This window comes from Trachypithecus francoisi, unplaced genomic scaffold (genome assembly GCF_009764315.1).
Source record: "Trachypithecus francoisi isolate TF-2019V2 unplaced genomic scaffold, Tfra_2.0 Lachesis_group21, whole genome shotgun sequence".
NCBI classification, from domain to species: domain Eukaryota; kingdom Metazoa; phylum Chordata; class Mammalia; order Primates; family Cercopithecidae; genus Trachypithecus; species Trachypithecus francoisi.
The window spans coordinates 30,014,873-30,042,261 of record NW_022681467.1 but is presented as its reverse complement, the minus strand read 5'-3'; the positions used below and the strand labels follow the sequence as shown (position 1 = coordinate 30,042,261).

Sequence of the window (27,389 nt, the reverse complement as noted above, 5' to 3'; positions counted from 1 at the left end):
AACAAGCGAGTGGTTGGATGAGGGTGTGTGGGAGCCTGAGTGCAGGTGAATTCTGGGACACTGTCGGCGAGAGGACCCCTGCACTCCGAGTCTGCGGGGCAGATGTTTGCCCAGGACGGGCTCACTCGGGTGAATGGGGGCCCTCCAGGATTTCTGGAGCAGATAGTGTGGGAAGAGCAGGGATACTGGAGTCCGAGACCTGAGTCCTGGCCGTGAGGGCATAGGCAAGCCGTTCTAAGCCCAAGTCCCCATGTCTGAGGTAGCCCCAACACTCTGTCTGCAGAGGGTACCGTTAGGTGAGAGCTACGTATATTACATGCCAGGTGCATTCCGGGTCCTCAGTAAGTACCACTCTTCCCCAGTGCAGCGTAGTAGAAAAAAATCTTTCAACACTGGCAGCAGTGGGAAACGGTAAAAGGACGAGGGCCAAGAGGCCCAGAAGCCAGGGCACCGATTTGACACCAAGCTGCACGAAGGACGGCCACCGGCACAAGCAGCAGCAGCAGCAGGCCTCTCGGAGCCGTGAACATGATCTCCCTCCAGGGCTGACGGAGGCAGCCAGGCCTCTGACGTGTGATTACACAGGAAGAGAGAGCCTTTTCAACCTAGTGTTTAAAGACACAACAGCCGGGTAAGCATTTTGGTTATTTTTAGTTAAAGAAAAACAGCTTTCTCCAAGGGCGACAAAGTGAACTGAAGGTCAGAAGGAAGCTGGGTGTGGGCTTCTTGCAAGCTCTTGCTCTAGAACCTGGAAGTGAGGAGAGAGGGCCCTCCGGAGCTCTGGGGAAGGCTGGCGCACACAGGGGTTCCTTTGGTGGGGGAGGAAGAGCTGCCAGCCCACACATGGTCACTGGATTGGTCTGAGTGGGTTCCAAGGCGACTGCCACGTGCCAGTCCACTGACATGATCGACATTAACATTCTTGGGGGACATTAAATTAAGGAATGACACAGGGAGCCAAGAGAGTGGCTTATTCGGTTGGATTCTGAATCACAATCAGGAAATAGTCTTTATCTGCAAAAGAAAAAAATGACACAAAAAATCACTAAATGTAAAATGAGAGAAAAACACACAAGAAAGCAAATAAACCATTAAATCACTAACCATAAAATGAGAAAGGGGGTGAAAGCAATAAAAAGCATCAACGCTCAGCATCTCCAAATGCTGGGAAAACAAGATAAACCTGTAAGGTTCCTGCGGGGGCTCCTGGGGCCTCCCCGTACCGGGCAGCAGGCACTCTACAGTGTGTCCCCTCTTCTAATCCTCCCCACGACAGTGGCAGCAGGTAGGCAGGATTCTCACCCCTGTTTTCCAGGTCAGGGGACTCTGGTTCAAAGAGCTCCAATGAATTGCCTAAGGCCATGGTTCTCAAACTAGGGGCATCCCAACCACCTGGAGGGCTCCACTCCCAGAACCATCATTTAGTGGGGCTGGGGCAAAGCCCAAGAATTTGCGTTTCTCTAACGAGTTCCCAGGTGATGCTGACGTTGTAGGCTGTGGGAGGACCACTGGCTTAAGGTTACCCAGCTACTTAGTGTCAAAGATGGAATTCCGACATAACTTCACTGGACTTGGGGTAGTGTCATTTTCTTTTTTTTCTCTCTCTTTTTCCCCTCCCAAGACAGGGTCTTGCTCTGTCGCCCAGGTTGAGTGCAGTGGTGCGATCATGACTCACTGCAGCCTTGACCTCCAGGGCTCAGCTGATCCTCCCGCCTCAGCCTCCTGAGTAGCTGGGACTACAGGCACACCCCACCAAACCTGGGTAAATTTTTAAGAAGATTTTTGTAGAAGGTCAGGTGTGGTGGCTCATGTAGCACTTTGGGAGGCCAAGGTGGGCAGATCACTTGAGGTCAGGAATTCAAGACCAGCCTCTGGCCAACATGGTGAAACCCTGTCTCTACTAAAAATACAAAAATTAGCCGGGCTTGGTGGCAGGTGCCTGTAATCCCAGCTACCTGGGAGGCTGAGGCAGGAGGCCTGCTTGAACTTGGGAGACAGAGGTTGCAGATCGCCTTACTGCACTCCAGCCTGGGTGACAAAGTGAGACTCCATTTCAAAACAAAAAATGTTTTTTGTACAGATGGGGTCTCACTACGTTCCCCAAGATGGTTGCAAACTCCTGGGCTCAAGTGATCCTCCTGTCTCAGCCTCCCAAAGTGTTGGGATTATAGGTGTGAGCCACCATACCCAGCCAGCTAGTGTCAATTTCTGTCACAAACTCAATTTGTTGGCTTTCCAGAACCTTCTGAATAAGAAAATTTCAAAAGGGGACAAAGCTGTCTGGATTCCAGCTCCAGGGATCTGGCCCAGTAAGGAGGAATGTCCACCATGAAATCACAGCAAGTCCAAGTCCTTGGAGGTGAGCCTGAGTGCCTCCCATTTTACTGAAGAGGAAACTGGGGAAGTGGTATTATTGGATTTAGGGCTTGATAATTTGGAATAAAAGACACTGATATTACTGACTGTGCCTGTTTTTATCAGTGGCTTGTTAATTCTGTTTTCATTAGTGATTTTTATGTATGCAGATTTACCCACGTAATCCAACTGCAAACATTGATCAAGGCTTCTTTGTGTCCCAGTCTGGGCCACCCACTTCTCATACGGCCCCTCAGTGAGCCCTCGAGTCACTCTGAGAACACGGAGGCTCAGAGAGTTAAAGGGCTTGCCCAGGCCGGGCGCTGTGGCTCAAGCATGTAATCCCAGCACTTTGGGAGGCCGAGACGGGCGGATCACGAGGTCAGGAGATCGAGACCATCCTGGCTAACCCAGTGAAACCCCGTCTCTACTAAAAAATACAAAAAAACTAGCCGGGCGAGGTGGCGGGCGCCTGTAGTTCCAGCTACTGGGGAGGCTGAGGCAGGAGAATGGCGTAAACCCGGGAGGCGGAGCTTGCAGTGAGCCAAGATCTGGTCACTGCACTCCAGCCTGGGCGACAGAGCGAGACTCTGTCTCAAAAAAAAAAAAAAAAAAAAAAAAAGGGCTTGCCCAATCCAAGGAAAATCCACAGGTGGAGTGGGGACAGGGACCTGGGTTTGACCCCATACTCTGAACTGCCGTGGTCTGCTGCCCCCTGCTGAGCATGAAAGAAATGGCAGGACCTCAGCCAAGTTGTTTTGTGGCTGTTCAGAGCCAAGCCTAAAGCTTGGTTCTTCCCACAAAGATGGGCTGTGGCAACTGGGAAGAAACAGAAATGAAATGACTCACAGTTTCATGGCTAACCAGTCTGCATACATAAAAATCACTAATGAAAACAAATAATTAACAAGCCAATGATAAAAACAGGCACAATCAGTAATATCAGTGTCTTTTATTCCAAATTATCAAGCCCTAAATCCAGTAATACCACTTCAAGTGCTTTGTGACAGGTAATGTGTATTGAAGGTTGTGTAGGCTGAGTTAGTTACCTCAGCTTTAGTATTAGTGAAGTTAATAAGTGAAAACTAGAAGTCTGTTCTTTTTTGTTTTGTTTTTTGAGACAGGGTCTCGCTGTCGCCCAGGCTGGAGTGCAGTGGCACGATCATGGCTCACTGCAGCCTCAACTACCCAGACTCAAGCGATCCTCCTGCCTCAGCCTCCGAAGTAGCTGGGAATACAGGTGTCACCATGTCCGGCTAACAAAAGTTTGTGTTAAGATGTCCTGGCCGGGCATAGTGACTCATGCATATAATCCCAGCACTTTGGGAGGCTGAGGCAGGAGGATCACTTAAGCCCAGGAGTTTGAGACCAGCCTGGGCAGCATAGTGAAACCCTATCTCTACCAAAAAAAAAGTCTGGGTGTGGCGGCGCATGCCTGTGATCCCAGCTACTAGGGAGGCTGAGGTGGAAGAGTTGCTTGAGCCTGTGCGGTTGAGGCTGCAGTGAGCCATGATCGCACCACTTCACTGCAGCCTGGACAAGAGCTAGACCCTGTCTCCGAAAAAAAAAGTCTGTTCACGTGGGCGGTTCTGGGCCAGGGTGGGGTGAATTTGGCACACATGTGGAGAGCCACGCTGTCTGGAACACCTGCTGCTATCTGCAGCCTGGGAAGCAGCTCCTCAGCTGGATGGAGTCAGGCCAGGCGGGTGGGAAGGCGTGGATCTCCCTCCTGGGCCAGGCTGCTTCAGGCTGCCCACGATGTGTAGGGTGCTAACTACAGTCTCATATGGACACCTCCGGCAGTAGCCAGGCCTGCTCTACGCCCATGGCCAGCCCTGGGTCCTGTGCTCTGTAGCCATCCTGAGGCAATTCAGCGCCAGTGCCTCCTAGGCTCTGTGTGGTGGCTCCTGACCACAGGAGTTCTGCACCAAAACCCAATTATTTTTTCTTGGCCACATAAAAGTGGGTATGTCAAAGTGTCAAATCACTGGTTTTCATCCTAACACTATGCCCCACAGACATCCCTGACTCCATCCCCACTGCTGACCCCACCTCTGACCCACATCAGTGGGGTGTCAGCAGTGGAGGGAGAGGTTTACAGAGTCATTCATTTATTTAATCAATGGATATTTGCTAGATGCTTACTATGTGCTTACAAGCCCCTGCCCTCATGGAAGTTACTCTCAAGTGGAGGAGATGGCCTTAAAAATGCAGGTAAGCAGTTGGTGGCGAGGAAGGACTGAGTGGCAGCAGTGAGGCTGAGCCAAAGAAGCATGCTCTGTGTGTAAGACAAGCTCAGTGCACCACTGTCCTCCAGGACGGCGCTGCGTGTGTGCAGGAGAGACAGAGTGTGACTTGAGAGCACGGGCGCCCCCTGCAGTGCTGCCAAGGCGAGGGACTGGCCACCTCATCCTCCTCCACTGACAAGGTCGTGGGATCTCCGGGCCTGTGAACCCCAAGGAGAACCCCCTACTTGGGAGCTCCCCATTCTGGACTCAAGCACCAACCACACTCATGGGCTCTGAATGCCTATGGGTCTTCAGGGCCAAACTGGAGATGCCATTGCTGCCAAGTTGAGACTTGAATGGCCAGGAGCTTTCAGATGACGCTGTCCTTCTGGAGGAGACATTCTCAGAAGCTTTATGCCAAGGGACACTGTCCGTGAAGAATTTGTCTGATTTGGAGACCATGTAACTTGCTCCCTTCCCCCATACCCTGAACTCCCAGTCGGCCATTGGGAAGCATAAGGTCTGCTATGCACAGGGTGAGTAGAGGCATCGTTCCCAGCCTTTTTTTTTTTTTTTTTTTTTTTTTTTGAGACAGTCTCGCTCTGTCTCCCAGGCTAGAGTGCAGTGGCGCGATCTCAGCTCACTGCAAGTTCCGCCTCCCACGTTCAAGAGATTCTCCTGCCTCGGCCTCCCAAATAGCTGGGATTACAGGTACGCGCCACCACGCCAGGCTAATTTTTATATTTTTAGTAGAGACAGGGTTTCACCATGTTGGTCAGGTTGGTCTCGAACTCCTGACCTCGTGATCCACCTGCCTCGGCCTCCCAAAGTGCTGGGATTACAGACGTGAACCACCGTGCCTGGCCTCTCAGCCCGACTTTTAGGGGAGTGAAACTTTGTCCTCTGCAGCCACACAACATGACGTCCTGGGAGGGATTTCAGTTTAAATCTGATGCCAAGGCTTTTTCCCCCAACCCAGGTCAACACACTCAACCAGGCAGGGTGGCTCAGGACATCAGCACCGCACCGTCCCCTACTCGACATTTTACACATGTAGATTTGCAGGTGTTCTGTGACTTGCCCAGGGTCACGCTTGTGGGAGGCAAAGCTGGGAAAACAGATTCTGCGCCTCCTGCAGTCTTTTCTCCCTGATGGATCAGGCAGTCCACATGGACGGCGTGATTTTGGAATAAAAGACTCTTATGTTCTTATGTCCTTCTCTGTGACTGACTTGCTCTGTCCCCACCCCTCTAGGGAGTGTCCCAGGGAAACTGTGGGCTGCTGTGACTGGCTCTATAGTTCTTTCCTTCCCATCCTTCCAGGCCTGGTGACAGAGCCTACACTGGTCCGCTGCGTGGAGTGGCTGACTCCCCATCAAATGACCTCAGAACTCTGTGGCCTCTGTGTTGCCACGTCCAGAGCACTCAGTGTCCCCAGATCCTCCGCTGCCTTCCTTTATCCGGGTCCTAATCCTAATCCTATCACCTCCTGCCCTAAAAACCTTTGCTTGCAAGATCAAGTCCATGCAACCGAGTTAGGTGTTTGTGGCCCCTTCTCAACTGGACCAAGTCTCACCTCCCACTCCTCCCCACTCACATCCTGATGCCCTAGATAAGCGGCACTGCAGTGGAAGTGCACCATCACACGCACACATGACGCACGCACACTCAACTATGTGGCTCAGCCAAGAAAAAGCAGGGTGAGAAGTCACGAGGCAGAGATGGTCCTGGAGACTCTGTCTGCCACCCTAGTCCATGAGTGAGAGCGAGGGGGCCGGGCAGGAGATGTGGCTCTGTTGCTCGCTCCTGTGCTCCCATCCTTGTGGGCTCCTCCCAGAATGAGCATCTCGTCACCCTGAGAATGATCCTAAGGACTAAACACAGGCCTTGGTTGCACCACACAGCCCTCAAATGCAAGGCAAGCACCTCATGTAAAAGAAACACGGCGATCGGCTCCGGTGCGGGAGGAAGAGCTGGCTGCAATGGGCCTAAAGACAGGCCTGGTCTTTACAAATGGGCAGAGAACACGTTTTCAAGGATAAAATGATATGGTACTTTTGCTTTACATTTTGGAGCAGAATCACTGAATATTCTTCCAAATGTGGCTTTCCGCCCCTCCGCCTTGCTCACACTGCTTCCTGTGCCCTTAAGATTCAGTTCCAGTGTCTCCTCTTCTGGGAAGCCTTTGCAGACAGCCCCAGACAGGCCTGGCCACACCCTCCTCTATGTCCCAAATGCCTTTGAGTTTCTCCTATCAAGGCAGGGGAGACACGCATGATGCTCACGTGTCTGTCTATCCCAGGAGACTGGGTCCCCTCTGGGGCCAGTCCCTGGGCGGATCTACTGGGGGACACCAGCTGGAGGCTGGCTAGGCAGTGAGGCAACAACCCAATTCCTTCAACTCCTCGGGCCCTGCTTGGATCTTCTGGAGACACCACTGCACCAGGCCTCCTGATGAGGCAGAGAATGTGCCGTGAGGTCTGTTCCTACATGGTGAGGTAGAAGACCCCTTACCTGGTGCAACCATAATTTCATTTTTCTTGGAGCGAATTCGAAGGAAGGTGAGATCGTTCTGAGGGTCGATTTCACGCACGGTGCTTCGTGCCTTCAGGATGAAGCTGTGCATGAGGCTGGCGTACTGGGTGGTGGTGGGGTTGTCCATGGTGCTCTTGATGGGAATGCCTGAGGGGAGAGCAGACGGAGCCTGAGAGGATGTGGAGCCCCTGCTGCCGAGCTCCCACCCACACCCCTAGTGGAGAGAACTGGAATAGCAATTCTCAGTCAATGCCACCATCCGCAGAGGGCTTGCTATGTGACAGGCACGGTGCTGAGCCCCAAAGCATGCCAGTGCCATGCCCTAGAACTACTCCACGGGTGGCAACACCATCTCATCCCCCTGCGAGGCAATAGGAGCTCTGAGCGGTGAGGCAACCTGTCTGTGGTCACACAGTGGGGCAGGATTCACAGGCAGGCCTGCTGTCTCACTCCCGGCTCCTTTCCCACAGTGGGGCAGGATTCACAGGCAGGCCTGCTGTCTCACTCCTGGCTCCTTTCCCACAGTGGGGCAGGATTCACAGGCAGGCCTGCTGTCTCACTCCTGGTTCCTTTCCCACAGTGGGGCAGGATTCACATGCAGGCCTGCTGTCTCACTCCTGGGTTCCTTTCCTAGGGCTGATTGGTTCCCAGCAGTAAAAAGAGACGCTAGCTCTGATTGTCTTCCTAGGGCACTAGGAATGCAAGGGTAGGCAGAAGAGGACACGGTGGCAAAAGAAGCAGGTGAGTCAGAGAGGCTTTTTGAGCCAAGTGATGTCAGGAGAAGAGGTTGTAGTCATCACTTGTCTGCAAGGGACAAGACGACCAGATCACCAGGGCTGCTGCTGGCTCCTGGATGGCCACAATGTGCATGGCAGGGCCCTGCAAGGCCTTGCTCTACAGATGAAGCTTCCTGAGGATGGCACTAATGAGTGTGTCCATTATAATCTACCCACGATGGGGCGGCAATGGGGAAGGAGCCACCACGACTCTTTCTGTCCACGCTCACATTCCTGGGGGCCTAAGAAAACAAGACTGGGCCAGTTTCTTGCCACCCAGCAGGTCGGTCTGATAACTGCCTTTAGTTGAGTCCTAGGCTGGGTAGCTATGGGCCAGATTAATAGGGTCCTGGGCTCCAAATTGACCTGTGCTTACACCCAACTCTGCCCTTCACAGCTATGCAGCCTTGGGCATGTGATGAAAGCTCCTGAGCTTCCACTGCCTTATCTGTAAAATAATATCTGTGCTTCCAAGTGCTGCTGGGCGGGCTGAATACTGCTTAATTCATTTAAGAATGTTTAGCAAGAGTACACTTAATAAATGTTAATAAGTAAACACTATTCACACAGTAAATGCCATTTGCATTAATCTGAGGGGATGTGACTATTGCTTAAACCTGCAAGGGGCTTGCTAAAACACAGCCCACCCACCAAGGGCCAGGACCAGAGCCCAGGTAGAGCTCTGGGTTGGCTGTTCTTGCTACCTGGCCGGAACCCTCCCCTTAGCTCATCTTTGGGCCCCAATGGTAAGAGGCCTACAGTCTCAAGGCTTGGCATGGTTTGGGTGATCAGACCCCTTGACCTTCTCTTTTTACACACCACAAAGCCACCTTCTCACAGATCCCTCTGCCTGGAACTTTCTTTCCTTCCCCTATTCACTCATGATTCCCACTTTGGTCCCTGAGGTCTCCATCTTCGGGTGACACCTCTCATCCCCACTGGTGGCACCGACCCAGCACCACACAGCTTTCCCAGGCTGACACTACAGCATTACACTGTGATCATTATTCTATCCCCCACCACAATGTAAGTTCCCCAAGGGCTTGACCAAGTCTGATTTGCTCACTAGTGTCCCTAGTGAGCAATCATTAAGCTTTTATTGCTATTGGTAAGTGAGTGGTCAAAGGGTCTACTTTCACTAGTTTGGACAGGTATTGGCAGGAGGAGTCTGATCACATCCATATAAGCAGGAGCTGTGTAAAACAGACAAGAAACTAAACATCTGCTGGCTCACTCCAAAAACAAAAGAAAATGTGGAAGTACAGGGCCAAGGACCAAAACCGGGAAGAAGTTCAAACAAGGACAAAGATTAATTCCAGATTCACTGGATGCCAGAGCTGGAGGAGACCTCAGAGACAGCCTAGTTATTATTAGGTCACTTGCTCCCAGCCTCTGCCCTCACAAATGAACACTGTAGAGCCTGCAGAAGTAGCTGGTCATCTGGGAGGCACAATTTCTAACTTGGGGCTCTGATCTGCTGGGGTATACCCCCAGGCTCTTCCAACACACCCAGTTCCTTCAAGCAATAAAAGACAACTAAAAAATTCAACAGACACTTTAATCAAACACCAACTCTGTGCCAACACCATCCTAAGTACTACAGACAGCAGTGAACACAAGACACCAATCTTTGTCTTCACTTATTCTGCCTGTGTGAGTAGCAGCAGAGGATGGCAGGGGGTCTGGAAAAGTAAAAACAGAATGAAATTTCCCTTGCATTTTCGGTAAAACTGCTTAAATTCACACTTTTATTATGAAACACCATTTGAGTCTAGTCAAGGCAGAGATGTCAAAAGGCAGTGGCAGGTGGCTGGAAAGTATCACGACTTGGGTATGTCATGGGTTCAGGGGCAGGAGCAGGAGAAACCACTCTGGGCTGGGGTGATCAGGGAGGGGGTCCTGAAGAAAGAAGCAGCTGAGCTGAATGTTGGGGGTTGGGTAGGAAAATCCTAGATAAGATCATAGGCATCCCATTACAATTATCCCCAAATCATCATCTTTAATGGAAGCTTCCAGAGGGCTTAAAGGCCCCATGGATCAGTGGGAAGTGTGATCAACCCAGATTCCGGGTTCTGACCACGTTCATCTACAGCTGGGTGACCTTGGGCAGTTATCCACACCTCTCTCAGCTTTGGGTTTCTCATCTGCAAACTGGGCAAACCCTTGCCTCACAGGGTCACTGTGTGAGATGTAAATGAGACACTGACGTGGGGGCCCTGAGAATGGGACACAAGTTAAAGACACACACACACACTGAGACATTCATACGCATTTCGTGCCAGGCACTATTCTAAAAGCTTCCCCTAGAGAAAGGCAGAATTATGATCCACATTTTACAAATTAGAAAACTTAACAGAGAAAGTGGCTTATGCCCAAAACCACATAGCTGGTAAGTAAGTAGGGCCCGGATTCAAAGCCAGGCAGGCTCATTCTGCATTCCATGTTCTCAGCTATGCTGCGATCAGCCCCATGAGTATACAAAAAGGCAGCACTCACTAGCATCCAAAAGGTAAGCAGCTGGGGCTTCCCAGTGAAAAGGCTTGGCTTTAGGGGCAGTTTTAAGGCAAGAATGAGGGCCTCCCCTGTGCGAGTACTGTGGAAGCCTGGGGGTCAGAGCTGGGGCCGCTGGACCCCGGGTTGTTTCCTTGGAGTCGAAATGTTCAGTCCCAGAAGACAGTTTCTCTCTTAGTGACAGAAGTCTTTTAGGTCTTGGAGCAAGAAGTGCCCAAAAGAGATTCCCTGGACCATCACAGGACTCGAGGCAGTTGAGGGCTAAAGAAGGAAGGGAGCTGCCTCAGGCCACCTAACTGATCAGGGCAGCCCTGAGCAGGGGGCCTGCTCCTGCCTCCACAGTGTCCCAAGGGCTCCCAGCCTCCTGTAAATGAAATAACCACATGGTTTAATCAGAACTAGGCAGGGCTGGGGAGGACATTCTGTCTAGCTCTGCGCTTGCCAGGGTTCTGCTGACTTGGAAATCAACATTTTTTTTTTTTTTTGAGACAGAGTTTCGCTCTTGTTGCCCAGGCTGGAGTGCAGTGATGTGATCTCGGCTCACTGCAACCTCTGCCTCCTGGGTTCAAGCGATTCTCCTGCCTCAGCCTCCCGAATAGCTGGGATTACAGGTGCCTGCCACCATGCCCAGCTAATTTTTATATTTTTAGTAGAGACGAAGTTTCACCATATTGGCCAGGCTGGTCTCGAACTCCTGACCTCAGGTGATCTACCTGCCTTGGCCTCCCAAAGTGCTGGGATTATAGGCGTGAGCCACCACGCCCGGCTGGAAATCAACATTCTATCCAAGGACATAGCACCTCCACTTTGTTGCCCTTGATGGCTTTCATTCTGCTTGATTTAAGTAGGAATTGCTGAGAACTCTGCTTCTCCAAAACAAGTCCTAGACCGACAACACACATAAGAGGCTCTCTAAGAGCACTGAAAAAATCAGAGCCCACTGAATACACTGGGCCAGAGAATTTGGGGGGCCCCGCAACTGGGCATGCCCTGACCTCTTGGGATGTCCACATGTGTCTGTAAAGGTGGCCGCAATAGCATCTACCCTATGAGGCAGCCAAGAAACACATAAACAAACCGTGCCCGGCAGCACGCCAGGCATGTGACAGATACAGGTACTGCTGTATTACCTCCACCCACAGAGCTGCCTGTAAATCCTGGCCTGTGGGAGCAGCCTCTGGGCTGGGCACTGAAAGGCCTACATACTTCATTATTATTATTATTATTATTATTTTTAAAGAGACAAAGTCTTGCTCTGTGCTGGAGTGCAATCACAGCTCACCGCAGCCTTGAACTCCCGGGATCAAGGAATCCTCCTGTCTCAGCATCCTGAGTAGCTAAGATTACAGGCGTGTGCCACCACACCTGCCTAATTTTTATTTTTATTTTTTGGAGTTAGGGTCTCACTATATTGCCCAGGTTGGTCTTGAACTCCTGGGCTCAAGTGATCATCCTGCCATGGCCTCACAAAGTGCTGGGAACAGGTGTGAGCAACCATGCACCACGCCCAGTTATTATAACAATTATTAATCTACTCATTAAGGCATCTAACATGTTTGCAAAAATTTCAGGTTTTTTCCTTTGGGATTATTGCCTTTGAACACAGTCCTCGGGAATCACCAAATCAAAGAGGCTGATGGCTACACCCACTGTGGTTGGTTCATTTAACGTTCACTGACCTGACTCTGCGGCCTGTGGTGAATGACATGGGAACAGAGGTGAGTCAGGCATGGTCCTGGTCTTTCTCCGTTGGCCACGCTGCTCTATCAGCAGCAGCGTCTCAGTGGACTCCTCTCCTCCCAGCCTCACATAAACTGGTTTATGTTATTTTTGTAAACTCCAGTAGGGTAGTTTTTAAATTGGCCAAACCCCTTCCCAAATTAAAACCAATGTAGAAACACGAACTGATGGTTCTTAGTATGTGTGCTCTGACTGAAGTGGATGACAGGAACCTCAGCCTCTACCTCTACTCCCAGGGTAGCACAGGACCCCAGGTTTAAGGAACACAGCCCTGAAAACATGATCTGAGGCAGTCTCTCCGAGGAAAGGCCTTCGGAAAGAGACAGAACTGCTGTGAATCTTAGGCCTGTGGCTCTCACTGAAGCCTCTTCTGATTAGAATCTATCCTCTAAAGCAGAATTTTCTAAACTTGTCTGATCATTAAGAATCTCCTGGGGTGCTTGGTAAACACACAGATTCCTCAGGTCTTGCTTTGGCCCTAATAAATTAGACTTTTTGGTGCTGAGGCCTGGAAAGCTATGTTTAACAGGATCCCTGGGTGATTTCAAAGAATGAATACATTTGGGAAACACTGTGGCCTAGAGGCATAAAGTATGTGGATGCCCCCAACCCAACAGGGGAACCCCATCAGGTAAATCAGAGTTTGTATGAACAAATGCCTCACAGCTCAAAACAGATGGTGACAATACTGCACTAAATGCTTTATGCTGTTCATTCTTAGTTGTTACTCTTCAACTTATAAGGTAGACATAAGTATTATCTCCATTTACAGGCTTAAGCAACTTGGCCAACGTCACAAAGCTAGTCAGAAGATGAGGCAGAATTCAAACTCATAACTGCTGGATTCCAGGGTCCCTGTCCTTACTGCTGGCCTGGAGCGTGAGGGCCTGGGGGCCATTCTGGTTCTTGACAGCATGGCATGGGAGAAAGCATCCAAGTGCACTCAGATGGGCTTGGATTTAAATCTCGACTGTGTGATGGTAGGCAGATCAATTACATTTCTAGACTCAGTTTTCACCATTGCAAAATGCAGACAATGGGGCCGTTTTAAGGAATATAAGAAAGAGTATGCGAATATAAGAAAGAGTATGCGCGGCACCAGCCAGAATCCTGGCACAGAGCGGGGGTGTGCTAAATGTTCGCTCCCTTCCTGTCCAGTGCAGTCTGGGAAAATTAGTATCTGTACCCTTCTACCTATACAGATACCCACTCAGAAAGGGTTGTCGGGGTGGAGGAGAGCTGCAGGCACAGAGAAGTTAACTAGAGAACCATCCAGCCAATAAAGCAGAATCAACACAAATGGGTAGGTAATACCCAGTTAATGGATTCACTAAAAAGCAGAAACAACAAAATTGGGCTAATGAACATTGTGGTGGCACTTAAAAAATTTGTTTATGTAAACCATGAAGCAATATTTTAAAAAGCTCATGTGTAAACATATGCCCAAGGGTAACAACTATTTTTTTTTTTTTTTTTTTTTTTTTTTTTTTTTTTTTTTTGAGGCGGAGTCTCGCTCTGTCGCCCGGGCTGGAGTGCAGTGGCGGATCCCAGCTCACTGCAAGCTCCGCCTCCCGGGTTCACGCCATTCTCCTGCCTCAGCCTCCCGAGTAGCTGGGACTACAGGCGCCGCCACCTCGCCCGGCTAGTTTTTTTTTTTGTATTTTTTTTTTTAGTAGAGACGGGGTTTCACCGTGTTAGGCAGGATGGTCTTGATCTCCTGACCTCGTGATCCGCCCGTCTCGGCCTCCCAAAGTGCTGGGATTACAGGCTTGAGCCACCGCGCCCGGCCAACAACTATTATTATGGTCCTCTCGAACTGTGCTGGACGAGGCTGAGGAAGCATGGAAGACTGAAGTGTGATCTGTCAGGGCGGGGGGACTGAGCAGATTTTCCCTTTGTGAGGACACTGGAAGTGGCTGGTCTGAATGCAGTGCTGTTTACAACTAATTGTCACAACCAGTTACCGATTTCTTTGTCCCTTCTCCACTCCCGCTGCTTCACCTGACTAGACTTAATGGGAAAAAAAAAAAGAACACTGGAGGTGTTAAAAATTAAAAAGGCCTAAAATTAGATCAGGTTCATGAAGGACTTTGTCAACAGCAAGTGCTATGCTGTGTTATGGCTGCTTCTGGGCCTGCCTGGGCGCGCGTCACGGCGGGAGGGAGGGCGTGTACCTTCTGTGTTCACAACGATGATTCCCTGCACTCCCTTCTGGCTCTGCAGTCGCTTCAGTGTCTCCTCCACCTCTGCCTGCCAGAAAACAAGACCAAGGTTAGGAGAAACCAATAGACAGGATTAACTTCCTCATACCCCAGGCAGATGAATCATATGTTTGTCTTCCAACAAACAAGTAATACTCAGGCACCTGGCACCCCCTCAAAGCTCCCCAAGCTGATCTGATGTGCTCCTCCGGCCACCGCCAGTGCCCAGAGCATCTGCTCACACCCCCATGTGGGACAGGGCTGCTCATGGCGCTTTGCCCACCAGGCACTATTATCCCACCCTCCTCAGCTGTTGGGGAGCAGAATATAAACACCATTCCCATGTATATACATGTCCATGACTCATATATTTGGCATAGATGGGGGATGGGACTCATGATTTAAGAAAACCCAGAGAGTAGTGTCTAACAGGAAGACAACACTTGGTCATTTGCGGCCCAAAGAGCACATGAGGATAGACTGAGTGACTTCAGCAAGCATCCGAGATAGTGTGATGTGCAGCACTCAGCTATAAGAAGTGTGCCTTGGGAAGGGGCTCATTAATCTTGATTACCCAGAGACTGCTCAGGTGGGCTACTCCTGCACACAGCATCTGTAAGCGGAGGGGCAGTCAGAGTTCATGTCCTCATTCTGCCATGCCAGGCCTCCTGTCACTCCTATCCTACCTTTCCCTCCACTCTCCAGCTCCATGACACACCTCCCTGTCTCTACATCTTTTTATCCCACAAGGCCTCTTCTCTGCTGAAATCCAACAAACTCCTCTAGACCATCTAAGACATCATCTCCTCCACGAAGCCCTTACTGACCCCCCAGTCGATGGGGTCTGCCTACGTGTGACTCCCCAAATCTCTGGCTGTGCTTCTCTGGGACATGCATTAGGTACTATGTCTATTTCTTTTTTTGTTTGTTTGTTTTCTTCTTTTTTCTTTGCTTTTTTTTTTTTATTTAATTTCTTTTTTGTTGTTGTTGTTGTTTCAGGTACTATGTCTATTTCTTAGAGACTCTACAAAGGTCTGTGGAGTAGACGGCTGCTTAACTGAACTAGGCCTAACTCTTCCTGTGGATGGAAACTAGCCCTGAGTATACCTGTTCTCAGACGGCCCCTTCCAGACCGATCTAGAATCCAGTCAGAAGCCCCTCAAAGGCTGAGAGTTGTTAGAAACAGACGCTCCATTCACCAAAAGAAAACAGTTCCTCACCCCCAGGAACTAATGAGTTGGGGTTGGGGGGGGTGGAATCCTCAACACTGGGTGGACACAGCACAATGAATTCTTGTTTTTCTGGAAGGCACAAGGCTGACAATCCAGTCACTGCCACCCACTCCCCTGTGACAGAAGAATACTCTCAAACGCTGGAGGGAAGGGTAAACAAGTTTCTCCTATAAAGTGGCAAATGGCCTGATGCCTCTAGGATCTGGAGCCTGGGTAAAATGACAGGGTTCTGTGAACGTGAGAGTACAATGCAGTGGGTCATGCGTGTATGAGATCGAATGTCAGTCAACACATTCACTGAGCTCCTACTATGTGCCAGCGGCTATTGTGAAGGGGAGGAGTGGGGCACAATAGTGGTCACTGCTGGACAGCACCTAGTCTACCCTGGTCACCCTCCTGGAAGTTCATCAAGTACCAAAGTACAGTGACATCTGCAATAGCAAAATGCAGAAAGAACTAAAAATGCCCAGCAATTAGGGAAAAGGCCAAGTAGATTATGGAACATTCACTAACAGGAATATAATACACATATTAACCATGGCGATTAGACCATGTTATACCATCACAAAAGATGTATGCTATAATGTTAAGTGAAAACAGCAAAATGCAAAAATAAAGTGCTTTGGTGACTGCAATCACATGAAAACAAAAGGTTAGAGGAGATTATGAAAAAAGCCACATTAAGGGCAAGGCGTTATAGAAAGGTTTGATTTTCTTTTTTTCAAAACAGCCTTTTTCATTCTACTGTATTGTTTCTATTTAAAAACATTTTAATCCCCCATCTATGTATCCAAGAGAAGTCTATGATACAGGGGCCACAGGGCTCTGATACACTCAATGTTGTCAGAATAAGAATATGTAAGAATAACTTGGATGATAATTTAGGACAGTTCAATCTGCAATCAACCCGGAAAGAAAGGGGAAAGAAAGTGAAAGCCAAGATGTCAGAATCTAAATCCAAAACAGCCCCCAGAGATTAGAGAATGGGGCTGAAATGAAAAAGATGAAATTTCCTAAGACTGCTATTCATTCAGTAACTACATGGCAACATTCCATGTGCCAGAAATGTTCTAGGCCTGGGGATGCTGCAGTGAACAAAGAATAACAAAAATCCCATGTCATAAAACTGACATTTGTGGGAAGGGACATTAAATAAGAAAAAAGAAGTCAAACATAAATGTCAGCTATAGTACAGAAATGGGACCTGGAATGCAGGGGTGATGGGAATGTGAAATACATCGTCAGAGAACGCTCGCCAAGGCGACAGTGAGTAGACATCTGAAGGAAATGAGGGAGTTAGCCATGCCAGTTTCTGGGGAATGTTCCAGACAGCACCAAGAGCAAGCACAAAAGACCTGGGGTGGGCAAGCGCCTGGCATATTCAGGGGGAAAACCAAAGGGGCTGGTGTGGCTGAAGGGCAGGGAGCAGGGGAGGGATGGCAGCTGGGAGCTGGGACCAGACCGCAGACGGCCTGGCAGATCAAGTGATGACCTTGGTTTTTACTGCATATGATTCATGGAGCCACTGTCAAGTTTTGAGGTAGAGAGTGACAAGACCTGCTTGTTTTCCAAAGGACCGCTCTGGCCGCTGTGTGGAGAATGGACAGCAGGGGGCGAACACAGCCCGAAGAGGCCTCCCATCCTTGCCCTGCCAGGTGCCGCTCTGGGTCTGAAGGAAACAAGCTTCCCTCCTTCACTCACTGCTTGATGTAACTACCTCCCAACCCTTTGGACTCAGCTGCAGAGCCTCCCGCTGGAGGCTTCTCTGACACCAGCCCCTCTGCTGGGCACCGAGGCCTCCAGCCTTCACAGCACTGACCACAATGCAGTGCAACTGTTTAGGTCACGTTCATCTCCTCCTCTAGACGCAAGGCACCCTGGGACCAGGAAACCAGACCAGACTTTATAGCCCCAGTACCTCGCAGAGGATAGGCTCAATAAATACTGAAGGAACAAATAAAAAGCATTTCTGCAACTATGTTTCATGAAATCAACCTTTTTAAGTACAGGAGGGGGACATGGCCTCACAGTCCACAGTGTGAAAAAAGAGCTAAGGTTTAGGTGATCTGAAATTCAACGAGAACCAGACACTAAGATCTGGCTATACAAAAGTAAACACAAGCCGGGCGCACTGGCTCATGCCTGTAATCCCAGCACTTTGAGGGGCCAAAGCAGGTAGACTGCTTGAGCCCAAGAGTTTGAGACTAGCCTGGACAACATGGTGAAACTTCATCTTTACAAAAGATTAAAAAAATTAACCATGCATGGTGTCGTGTGCCTGTAGTCCCAGCTACTTGTGAGGCTGAGGTGAAAGGGTTGCTTGAGCCCAGGAGGTAGAGGCTGCAGTGAGCCATGATTGTGCCATTGTACTCCAGCCTGGACAACAGAGTGAGACTCCTCAAAAAAAAAAAAAAAAAAGGAAGAAAGAAAAATAAATGAAAGTAAACACACATCTCACACATCTATCAGGAATGGGAGGACACACAGGTATGATTTCCCTACTCAGCACCTACTATGGGTCATATATTGCTTTCAGACACATGCTCTCTTCTGAAACTCTCATTCACGGGTTAGTATGATCTCCATGTTAGTGATAAGGAAACAGGTTTGGAAAGGAGAAGGGTTTTGCCCAAGAACAACACATTCCCGGTCAACAGAAGAGCTGAATATACCGATGACCACAACCGAGGAGGTCCCTGCCCTCAGGGAGCTCACATTTTGGCGAGAGAGACTTAAACAAGTAAACAAGATTCTTGTAGGATACAGGGACTAGGCTATGGGGCAAGGGATGCTACTCTGGCTAATGTGGTCAGGAACACCTGATGAGATGTAATCTTTTTCTTTTTTTTTCTGAGATAGGGTCTCACTCTGTTACCCAGGCATGCAGTGGTGCGATCATGGCTCACTGCAGCCTTGACCTCCCAGGCTCAAGTGATCCTCCCACTTCAGCCTCCCGAACATGTGGGACTACTGATGTGTACCACCAAACCCCGCTCATTTTTTGTAGAGATGGGGTTTCGCCATGTTGCTCAGGCTAGTCTTGAACTCCTGGGCTCAAGTGATCTACTTGCCTTGGCCTCCCAAAGTGCTGGGACTACACGTGTGAGCCACCATTCTCGGCCGTAAGCCAAGAACCAAATGATGAGAAAGAAATGCATCCCGGGCAATGGGGTGATGGAGACAAGGTTCCCCAATTCTCTAGTCCCCAGGTGCACATTCCTGACACATGGAAAAACAAGCAGCAATAAAGATCCAGGAGTATCCACTGGCTCAGCATAGGAGGGATGACCACTGGAAGCAAATGACTGACAAAGAACTATGACCAATTTGATCACTACAATAAAATTTAACTTCTGTATAAGAAAAATGAATCTAACAGGACAGAAAAATATGTGCATCAAATATAACAGGCAAAATAAAAAAAAAACATGAAATGACTAAGAACAATAGCAAGTCTCTAGTAGGTAGTGTGCAAAAGAATACTAGTAGAAAATATGCCTACCAGGCCGGGCGCGGTGGCTCAAGCCTGTAATCCCAGCACTTTGGGAGGCCGAGACGGGCGGATCACGAGGTCAGGAGATCGAGACCATCCTGGCTAACATGGTGAACCCCGTCTCTACTAAAAATACAAAAAACTAGCCGGGCGAGGTGGCGGGCGCCTGTAGTCCCAGCTACTCGGGAGGCTGAGGCAGGAGAATGGCGTGAACCGGGAAGCGGAGCTTGCAGTGAGCTGAGATCTGGCCACTGCACTCCAGTCCCGGCGACAGAGCGAGACTCCGCCTCAAAAAAAAAAAAAAAAAAAGAAAATATGCCTACCAGAAATTACAATCACATCAAACTATGGTCATCATTCCTCGCAAACAAATAAATGAAAAATTCAGCTGGGTGTGGTGCTCACACCTGTAATCCCAGAACTTTGGGAAACGGAGGTGGGTGAATGACTTGAGGTCAGGAGTTTGAGACCAGCCTGGCCAGCATGGTGAAACCCTACTAAAAATACAAAAATTAGCCATCATGGTGGCACGGGCCTGTGATCCCAGCTACTCAGGAGGCTGAGGCAGGAGAATTGCTTGAACCTGGGAGGCAGAGGTTGTAGTAAGCTGAGATCGCGCCACTGAACTCCAGCCTGGGCAACAGAATGAGATTCCGTTTCAAAAAAAAGAAAGAAATGAAAAATTATAGCAATGCTGAGGTTTATTTTTAAATGCTGGCATTGCTATTACAAAGCTGGCAGGTACAAGGGTAATACAATCTTGACAAAGCTACAGGACAATGTATTGCAAGAAGCATAAAAGCATTGGTCCCTCCCCCTCAGAAATTTTTTTCCTAAGAATTTCCTCCTGAGGAAATAACCTAATAAGTAAGTTAAAACAAAACGAAACAAAACCAGACATTCACAGAAGCATCATCACAGCACTATTTCTACTAATTAAGAAATGGAAGTAGCCGGGTATGGTGGCTCATGCCTGTAATCCTGGCACTTTGGGAGGCTGAGGCAGGTGGATCACCTGAGGTCAGGAGTTTGAGACCAGCCTGGCCAACATGGCGAAACCCTGTCTTTACTAAAAAATACAAAAATTAGTTGGGCGTGATGGTGCGTGCCTGTAATCCCAGCTATTCAGGAGGCTGAGGCAGAAAAATCACTTGAACCTGGGAGGCAGAGGTTGCAGTGAGCTGAGACTGAGCCACTGCACTCCAGCCTGAGCAACAGAGACTCCGTCTCTAAAACAAACAAAAAAAGAAATGGGAGCAACCCAAATGTACACAGGTAAGATATTTGGCCAATTATGGTACAATTATTTCACTAAGTATTATATAGTCACTACGTAGTTAATCACAAAGATGATATGACAAGAAGGTTAAATGTTTTTGGATATTAAAACAACAACAACAACAAAATTCCCGCAAAACCCAGCATGCATATCTTGGAAAATATGCATACGTGAACAAAAGAGGAAGGAGAACATACAAAGATGAAAATAGTTGTGTGGTAGAGTGAAACTGGATGAGGAGAATTATATATGATTATTATTATTTATTTTTTTTTTTTTTGAGACGGAGTCTCGCTCTGTCACCCAAGCTGGAGTGCACTGGCCAGATCTCAGCTCACTGCAAGCTCCGCCTCCTGGGTTCACGCCATTCTCCTGCCTCAGCCTCCCGAGTAGCTGGGACTACAGGTGCCCGCCACCTCGCCCGGCTAGTTTTTTGTATTTTTTAGTAGAGACGGGGTTTCACCGTGTTAGCCAGGATGGTCTCGATCTCCTGACCTTGTGATCCACCCGCCTTGGCCTCCCAAAGTGCTGGGATTACAGGCTTGAACCACCGCGCCCGGCCAATTATTTTTTAATTTTAATTTTATTTATTTATTTTGAAACAGAGTCTTGCTCTGTTGCCCAGGCTGGAGTGCACTGGCCTGGTCTCGGATCACTGCAACCCCCGCCTCCCAGGTTCAAGCAATTCTAGTGCCTCAGCCTCCTGAGCAGCTGGAATTACAGATGCATGGCTTCCGGCTACTTTTCGTATTTTTAGTAGAGACAGAGTTTCACCATGTTGCCCAGGCTAGTCTCCAACTTCTGACCTCAAGTGATCTGCCCACCTTGGCCTCCCAAAATGCTGGGATCATAGGCGCGAGCCATTGTGTCTGGCCAATTATAGATGATTTTTTTTTTTTTTTTTTTGAGACGGAGTCTTGCTCTGTCGCCCAGGCTGGAATGCAGTGGCCGGATCTCAGCTCACTGCAAGCTCTGCCTCCCGGGTTTATGCCATTCGCCTGCCTCAGCCTCCCGAGTAGCTGGGACTACAGGCGCCCACCACCTCGCCCGGCTAGTTTTTTGTATTTTTTAGTAGAGACGGGGTTTCACCATGTTAGTCAGGATGGTCTCGATCTCCTGACCTCGTGATCCGCCCGTCTCGGCCTCCCAAAGTGCTGGGATGACAGGCTTGAGCCACCGCGCCCGGCCTATAGATGATTTTTATATCATTATTCTAAAAGTCAGTTTCCACCTAAAATGTAAAATATGCGTGCCAAAAGTGCCACTTGTTTTTTTTTTTTTTTTTTTCTTTTTTTTTTTGAGGCAGAGTCTCGCTCTGTCGCTCGGACTGGAGTGCAGTGGCCGGATCTCAGCTCACTGCAAGCTCCGCCTCCCGGGTTTACGCCATTCTCCTGCCTCAGGCTCCTGAGTAGCTGGGACTACAGGCGCCCGCCACCTCGCCCGGCTAGTTTTTGTATTTTTAGTAGAGACGGGGTTTCACCGTGTTAGCCAGGATGGTCTCGATCTCCTGACCTCGTGATCCGCCCGTCTCGGCCTCCCAAAGTGCTGGGATTACAGGCTTGAGCCACCGCGCCCGGCCAAAAGTGCCACTTGTAGAAATCTATGCTACATAACCACTAGCATGAGTGCGAAAAAGACAAGAACAGTTACTGCAGCAGTGTCTGAAATAAAAAAACTATACACCACCTAAATGTACATATGGCACTAGGATACTATACCGACCTTAAAAAGAATGAAGTAGACCTGCATATAATAACACAGAAAAATGTGTGATATTTTTAAGTGAACAGAACAAGTTGCAGAATAAGATACATACACATATATCTTAAAGTCAACTTCTGTTTTCTCTTATTTTTTTCTCACCCAGGGTGGAGTGCAGTGGTGCAATCACGGCTCACTGTAGCCTTGACCTCCTGGGCTCAGGCGATCTCTCCACTTCAGCCTTAAACTTAACATATATAAATATACATATTCCAGTTTCATCTAATAAACAGCTTATATATAAATGTGCTTATGCACCAAACAAACCTGGAAGGAAAAACACCCAACTGCCAACAGAAGTTACCATGGAGTAGTAAGATGGAGACCACATAAACTTTCTACATTATATCCTCTGGTACTGCTTCAAATTGTTGAAATATGTGGTGGTTCACGCCTGTAATCCCAGCACTTTCGGAGGCTGAGGTGGGTGGATCACCTGAGGTCATGAGTTTGAGACCAACCTGGTCAACATGGTGAAACCCTGTCTCTACTAAAAATAGAAAAAAAAAAACCCTGTCTCTACTAAAAATAGAAAAATTAGCCAGGTGTGGTGGTGGGCGCCTGTAGTCCCAGCTACTCTGGAGGCTGAGACAGGAGAATCGCTTGAACCTGGGAGGCGGAGGTTGCAGTGAGCTCAGATCACACCATTGCATTCCAGCCTGGGCAAAAGGGCAAGACTCTGTTTCAAAAGAAACAAAAAAAAGTTAAAGTATGCATCTAAATTTGTATTGCTTTTATGAGTATAACCACAGAATAGCATAATACAGGTTCTAGTAAGCTACCATTTAAGTAAGAAAAAGGGGGGCCATATAAGTGCTTGTATAGATGTACAAGAAACTAACAGCTGGGTGTGGTGGCTCACGCCTATAATCCTAACACACTTTGGGAGGCCAACGTGGGTGAATCACTTGAGCCTAGGAGTTCAAGACCAGCCTGGGCAACATGGCAAAACCCCATCTCTACAAAAAAATACAAAAAAATTAGCAGGGTGTGGTGGCGTGCACCAGTAGTCCTAGCTACTTGGGGGAATTGAGGCAGGACGATCACTTGCGCCCAGGAGGGTCAAGGCTGAAAAAAAAAGAAACTACAATGGTTGTTTCTTAAAGGAGGAGAGACTGAGACTGGGGGTTAGGAGAGTGGGAATTTTATTTTTCACTTAGATCCCTTTCTTTTTTTTTTTTTCCAGACGGAGTCTTGCTCTGTCGCCCAGGCTGGACTGCAGTAGCCGGATCTCAGCTCACTACAAGCTCCGCCTCCCGGGTTTACGCTATTCTCCTGCCTCAGCCTCCCCAGTAGCTGGGACTACAGGCGCCCGCCACCTCGCCTGGCTAATTTTTTTTTTTTTTTATATTTTTTAGTAGAGACGGGGTTTCACCATGTTAGCCAGGATGGTCTCGATCTCCTGACCTTGTGATCCGCCCGTCTTGGCCTCCCAAAGTGCTGGGATTACAGGCTTGAGCCACCGCGCCCGGCCTCACTTAGATCCTTTTACATCATTTATTTTTTTACTGTGTGCAAGTATTACCTGTAAACAATCCTAAAATTCGTATGGAACCACAAAAGACTCAGAAAAGACAAAGCAAGCCTGGACAAAAAGAACAAAGCTTGAAGTATCACACTACCTGATTTCAAAATATACCAGAAAGGTATAGTAACCAAAAGAGCATGGTATTGGTATAAAACACAAACACACAGGCCAATGGCATAGAATAGGGGACCCAGAAACAAATCCACATATTTAGAGCTAACTGATTTTCGACAAAGGCATCGAAAAAACAAAACAAAACAAAAACAAAAAACCTACCATAAATCAACAATACCACTACTGGGTATTTATTCAAAGGAAAGGAAATTCGTACATCAAAGGGATCACCACATCCTCATGTTCATATTGCAGCACTATTCACAGTAGCCAAGTTATGGAATTAGCGTCCATCAATAGGTAAATGAATAAAGAAAATGTGGGCCGGGCGTGATGGATCACACCTGTAATCCCAGCACTTTGAGATGCCGAGGTGGGCGGATCACGAGGTCAGAAGATCGAGACCATCCTGGCTAACATGAAACCCCGTCTCTATTAAAAAAAAAAAAAAATACAAAAAAAAAAAAAATTAGCCAGGCGTGGTGGTGGGCGCGTGTAGTCCCAGCTACTTGGGAGGCTGAGGCAGGAGAATGGTGTGAAACCGGGAGGCGGAGCTTGCAGCGAGCGGGATCGCGCCACTGCACTCCAGCCTGCCACAGAGGGAGACCCTGTCTCAAAATGAAGGTATTAGGCTGGGCGCGGTGGCTCACGCCTGTAATCCTAGCACTTTGGGAGGCCGAGGCGGGCAGATCACGAGGTCAGGAGATTGAGACCAGTCTGACCAATATGGTAAAACCCCGTGTCTACTAAAAGTACAAAAATTAGACGGGTGTGGTGGTGCACGCCTATAGTCCCAGCTACTCAGGAGGCTGAGGCAGAAGAATCGTGTGAAACCAGGAGGCGGAGGTTGCAGGGAGCCGAGATTGCACCACTGCACTCCAGCCTGGGTGACATAGTGAGACTCCGTCTTAAAAAAAAAGAAAGAAAGAAAGAAAGAAAATGTATTAATATACAATGGGATACTATTCAGCCATCAAAAAAGAATGAAATCCTGTCATCTGCAGGATGAGAGAACTAGAGGTCATTATGTTACCTGAAATAAGTCAGGCACAGAAAGAAAAATATTGCACCTTTTCACCCATATGTAGAAGTTAAAGATCTTGTTCCTGGAAGCAGAGAGAATGATGGTTACCAGAGTCTGGGAAGTGGGAGAGGGGTGGAAGAGAGATTGGTTAACGTGTACACATACACAATTAGATAGAAGCAACAAGTTCTAGTGTTTGACAGCACAATAGGGTGACTACAGTTAACATTCATTTATTGTATATTTGAAATTAGCTTGCTAGCTAGGCTCGTGGCCCCTGCCTATAATTCCAGCTACTTGGGAGGCTGAGGCAAGAGGATTGCATGAGCACAGGAATACCAATCAGCCTGAGCAAGAGTAAGATCCTGTCTCAAAAAGAAAAGAAAAAAAGAAAAGCCTAGTTCTTTTTTTTTTTTTTTTTTTGAGACGGAGTCTCGCTCTGTCGCCCAGGCTGGAGTGCAATGGCACGATCTCAGCTCACTGCAGGCTCCGCCTCCCGGGTTCACGCCATTATCCCGCCTCAGCCTCCTGAGTAGCTAGGACTACAGGCGCTCGCCACCACGAACGGCTAATTTTTTGTATTTTTAGTGGAGACGGGGTTTCACCGTGTTAGTCAGGATGGTCTCGATCTCCTGACCTCGTGATCCGCCTGCCTCGGCCTCCCAAAGTGCTGGGATTTCAGGCGTGAGCCAACTGGCCCTGCCAGAAGATTTGTTCTTAACACAAAGAAATAATGAATGCTGACTGGGCACGGTAGCTCAAGCCTGTAATCCCAGCACTTTGGGAGGCCGAGATGGGCGGATCACGAGGTCAGGAGATCGAGACCATCCTGGCTAACACGGTGAAACCCCATCTCTACTAAAAAATACAAAAAACTAGCCGGGCGAGGTGGCGGGCACCTGTAGTCCCAGCTACTCGGGAGGCTGAGGCAGGAGAATGGCGTGAACCCGGGAGACAGAGCTTGCAGTGAGCTGAGATCCGGCCACTGCAGTCCAGCCTGGGCGACAGAGCGAGACTCCGTCTCAAAAAAAAAAAAAAAAAAAAGAAGTGATGTGAAAAATGAAGTTATACATATTTTAAGCATTATTACGTTTGTAATGATGTGGAGATATTCTTTGTGGTGTAATAATGAAAATCACAGAACCCACAATTGTACATTCAATAGAGGCTAAACTGTATAAACCAAAACCAAGCAAAGAGTCACATGACTACTGTAAGTGGTTCCCTCTAGGTGATGACAGTTTCTTTTTTCGAGTTTTTCTTATAAGCTCTAGATTTCTAAATAAGATTTTTGAAAAAGTAATACATTCACATGGCTTAAAATTTAAAACTTTTTTTCAAATTTTGCACAAGCTGTGAGGATTAAAAACGCAAAACCTGTAATGGCGTAGAGAGCCCACAACTGCAGCCAGAAAGGTAGAAAGAAGGCTTTGGGATCCCCAAGAGCGGACCCCGCCCGTTCCTGACTCTGGCACCCACCCAGTCCCAGCGGCTAGAAAAACCACGCCGACAGAGTGGCGGCCGTCAACCTTCCAGGGTTCAAATCCACCTCCACCATTTCCCGGGGCAAAGCACTTGGCTTCTCGGGGCTCTGGATAACAGATATGTATAACAAAATGGGACTAAAGATCATATCTACCTCACAGAGCTAGGAGGAGGAGGGGGGAGGAAATGCAAGACACATAAAGTGCCTGGCAGAGCCTGCCACAAACTGAGCTCCCGGGAAACGTTAGCAAGGTTGCCATCCCGCAACAAGACCCAGGACGCTAGGCTGCAGGGCCGCTGCCCACCCCTCGCCCATCATCTCTTCCTGGCCGAGGCCAGGCTCCTGCTTCCGGTAAAGGGGCAGCGGGATCCGGCGGCCCCCCCTCGGTCAGGCTCTAGAGGCCTCTGCCGCCGGGTTCCGCCCTCAAGTCGGGTGGGTCCCGGGCCGGCCACGCCCAGCCCCCCACCGATTCCCTGTCCGGAGCTCTGCGATCTCCTCATCCTCAGAGGACTGAAGGCCTGGCGTGGGATGGTGGGCAGCCGCCAGCCACAAGCCCCCGGCGCACGCTCACCATTTCCGACCGATCCGGTAGCCCAGCGTAGCGAACACCCAGCCCAGTCCCGTGCCTTTCTGCGCCTGCGCACAGGTTTCTGTCAAAACGGACAGCTCTAGCTGCCTATCAGGAGCCAGCGTGAAACGGGGGCGGGCGAGACGATCTTGGCTCCGCCAGGACTCTTGGAAAATCTGCTTTCCACTGTGGGAAAGCAAAAAGCTAAGGAGCGGAACGCTAAGCTGCGGAAAATTCCCAACGCCAGCGGTGGAGAAAAGATGCTGGTTCTGGCTGGACGCGGTGGCTCACGCCTGTAATCCCAGCACTTTGGGAGGACAGTCGGAAGGATTGCTTGAGTCCAAGAGTTCGAGACCAGCCTGGGCAACAATGGAGAGAGACCCCCCTTATCTACTAAAAAATAAACAAAACTAGCCGGGCATGGTGGCGCGCCCCTGTAGTCCCAGCTACTCCGAAGGCTGAGGTGGGAGGATCGCCTGAGCAGGAGTTCGAGGCTGCAGTGAGCCGGGATTGCGCCACTGCACTCCAACCTGGGCGACAGAGCAAGAGATCTTGACTC

At 49.0% G+C, this 27,389-nt stretch overlaps 1 protein-coding gene and 1 long non-coding RNA gene across 5 annotated transcripts; both read right to left on the bottom strand.

Moving 5' to 3' along the window:
• Positions 1 to 632: 632 nt before the first annotated feature.
• Positions 633 to 26,977, bottom strand: DYNLRB1 (dynein light chain roadblock-type 1). Of its 4 annotated transcripts, none has more exons than XM_033186163.1 (4): positions 26,834 to 26,977; positions 14,319 to 14,394; positions 7,097 to 7,264; positions 633 to 1,014 (listed from the first exon to the last, which is right to left on the bottom strand). In XM_033186163.1, exons 1-4 carry the CDS (start codon positions 26,834 to 26,836, stop codon positions 971 to 973), a joined length of 291 nt encoding a protein of 96 aa, XP_033042054.1. In that variant the 5' UTR covers positions 26,837 to 26,977; the 3' UTR covers positions 633 to 970. The 4 variants fall into 4 exon arrangements, with proteins under 4 accessions (XP_033042054.1, XP_033042055.1, XP_033042056.1 ...); XM_033186164.1 differs by having other exon boundaries at positions 14,319 to 14,390; positions 26,834 to 26,907; XM_033186165.1 differs by having other exon boundaries at positions 26,416 to 26,840.
• Positions 15,278 to 19,126, bottom strand: LOC117068675. Its single transcript, XR_004431203.1, has 2 exons — positions 19,080 to 19,126; positions 15,278 to 16,155 (listed from the first exon to the last, which is right to left on the bottom strand). It is a non-coding gene; the product is annotated as an uncharacterized LOC117068675 (long non-coding RNA).
• Positions 26,978 to 27,389: the final 412 nt, after the last annotated feature.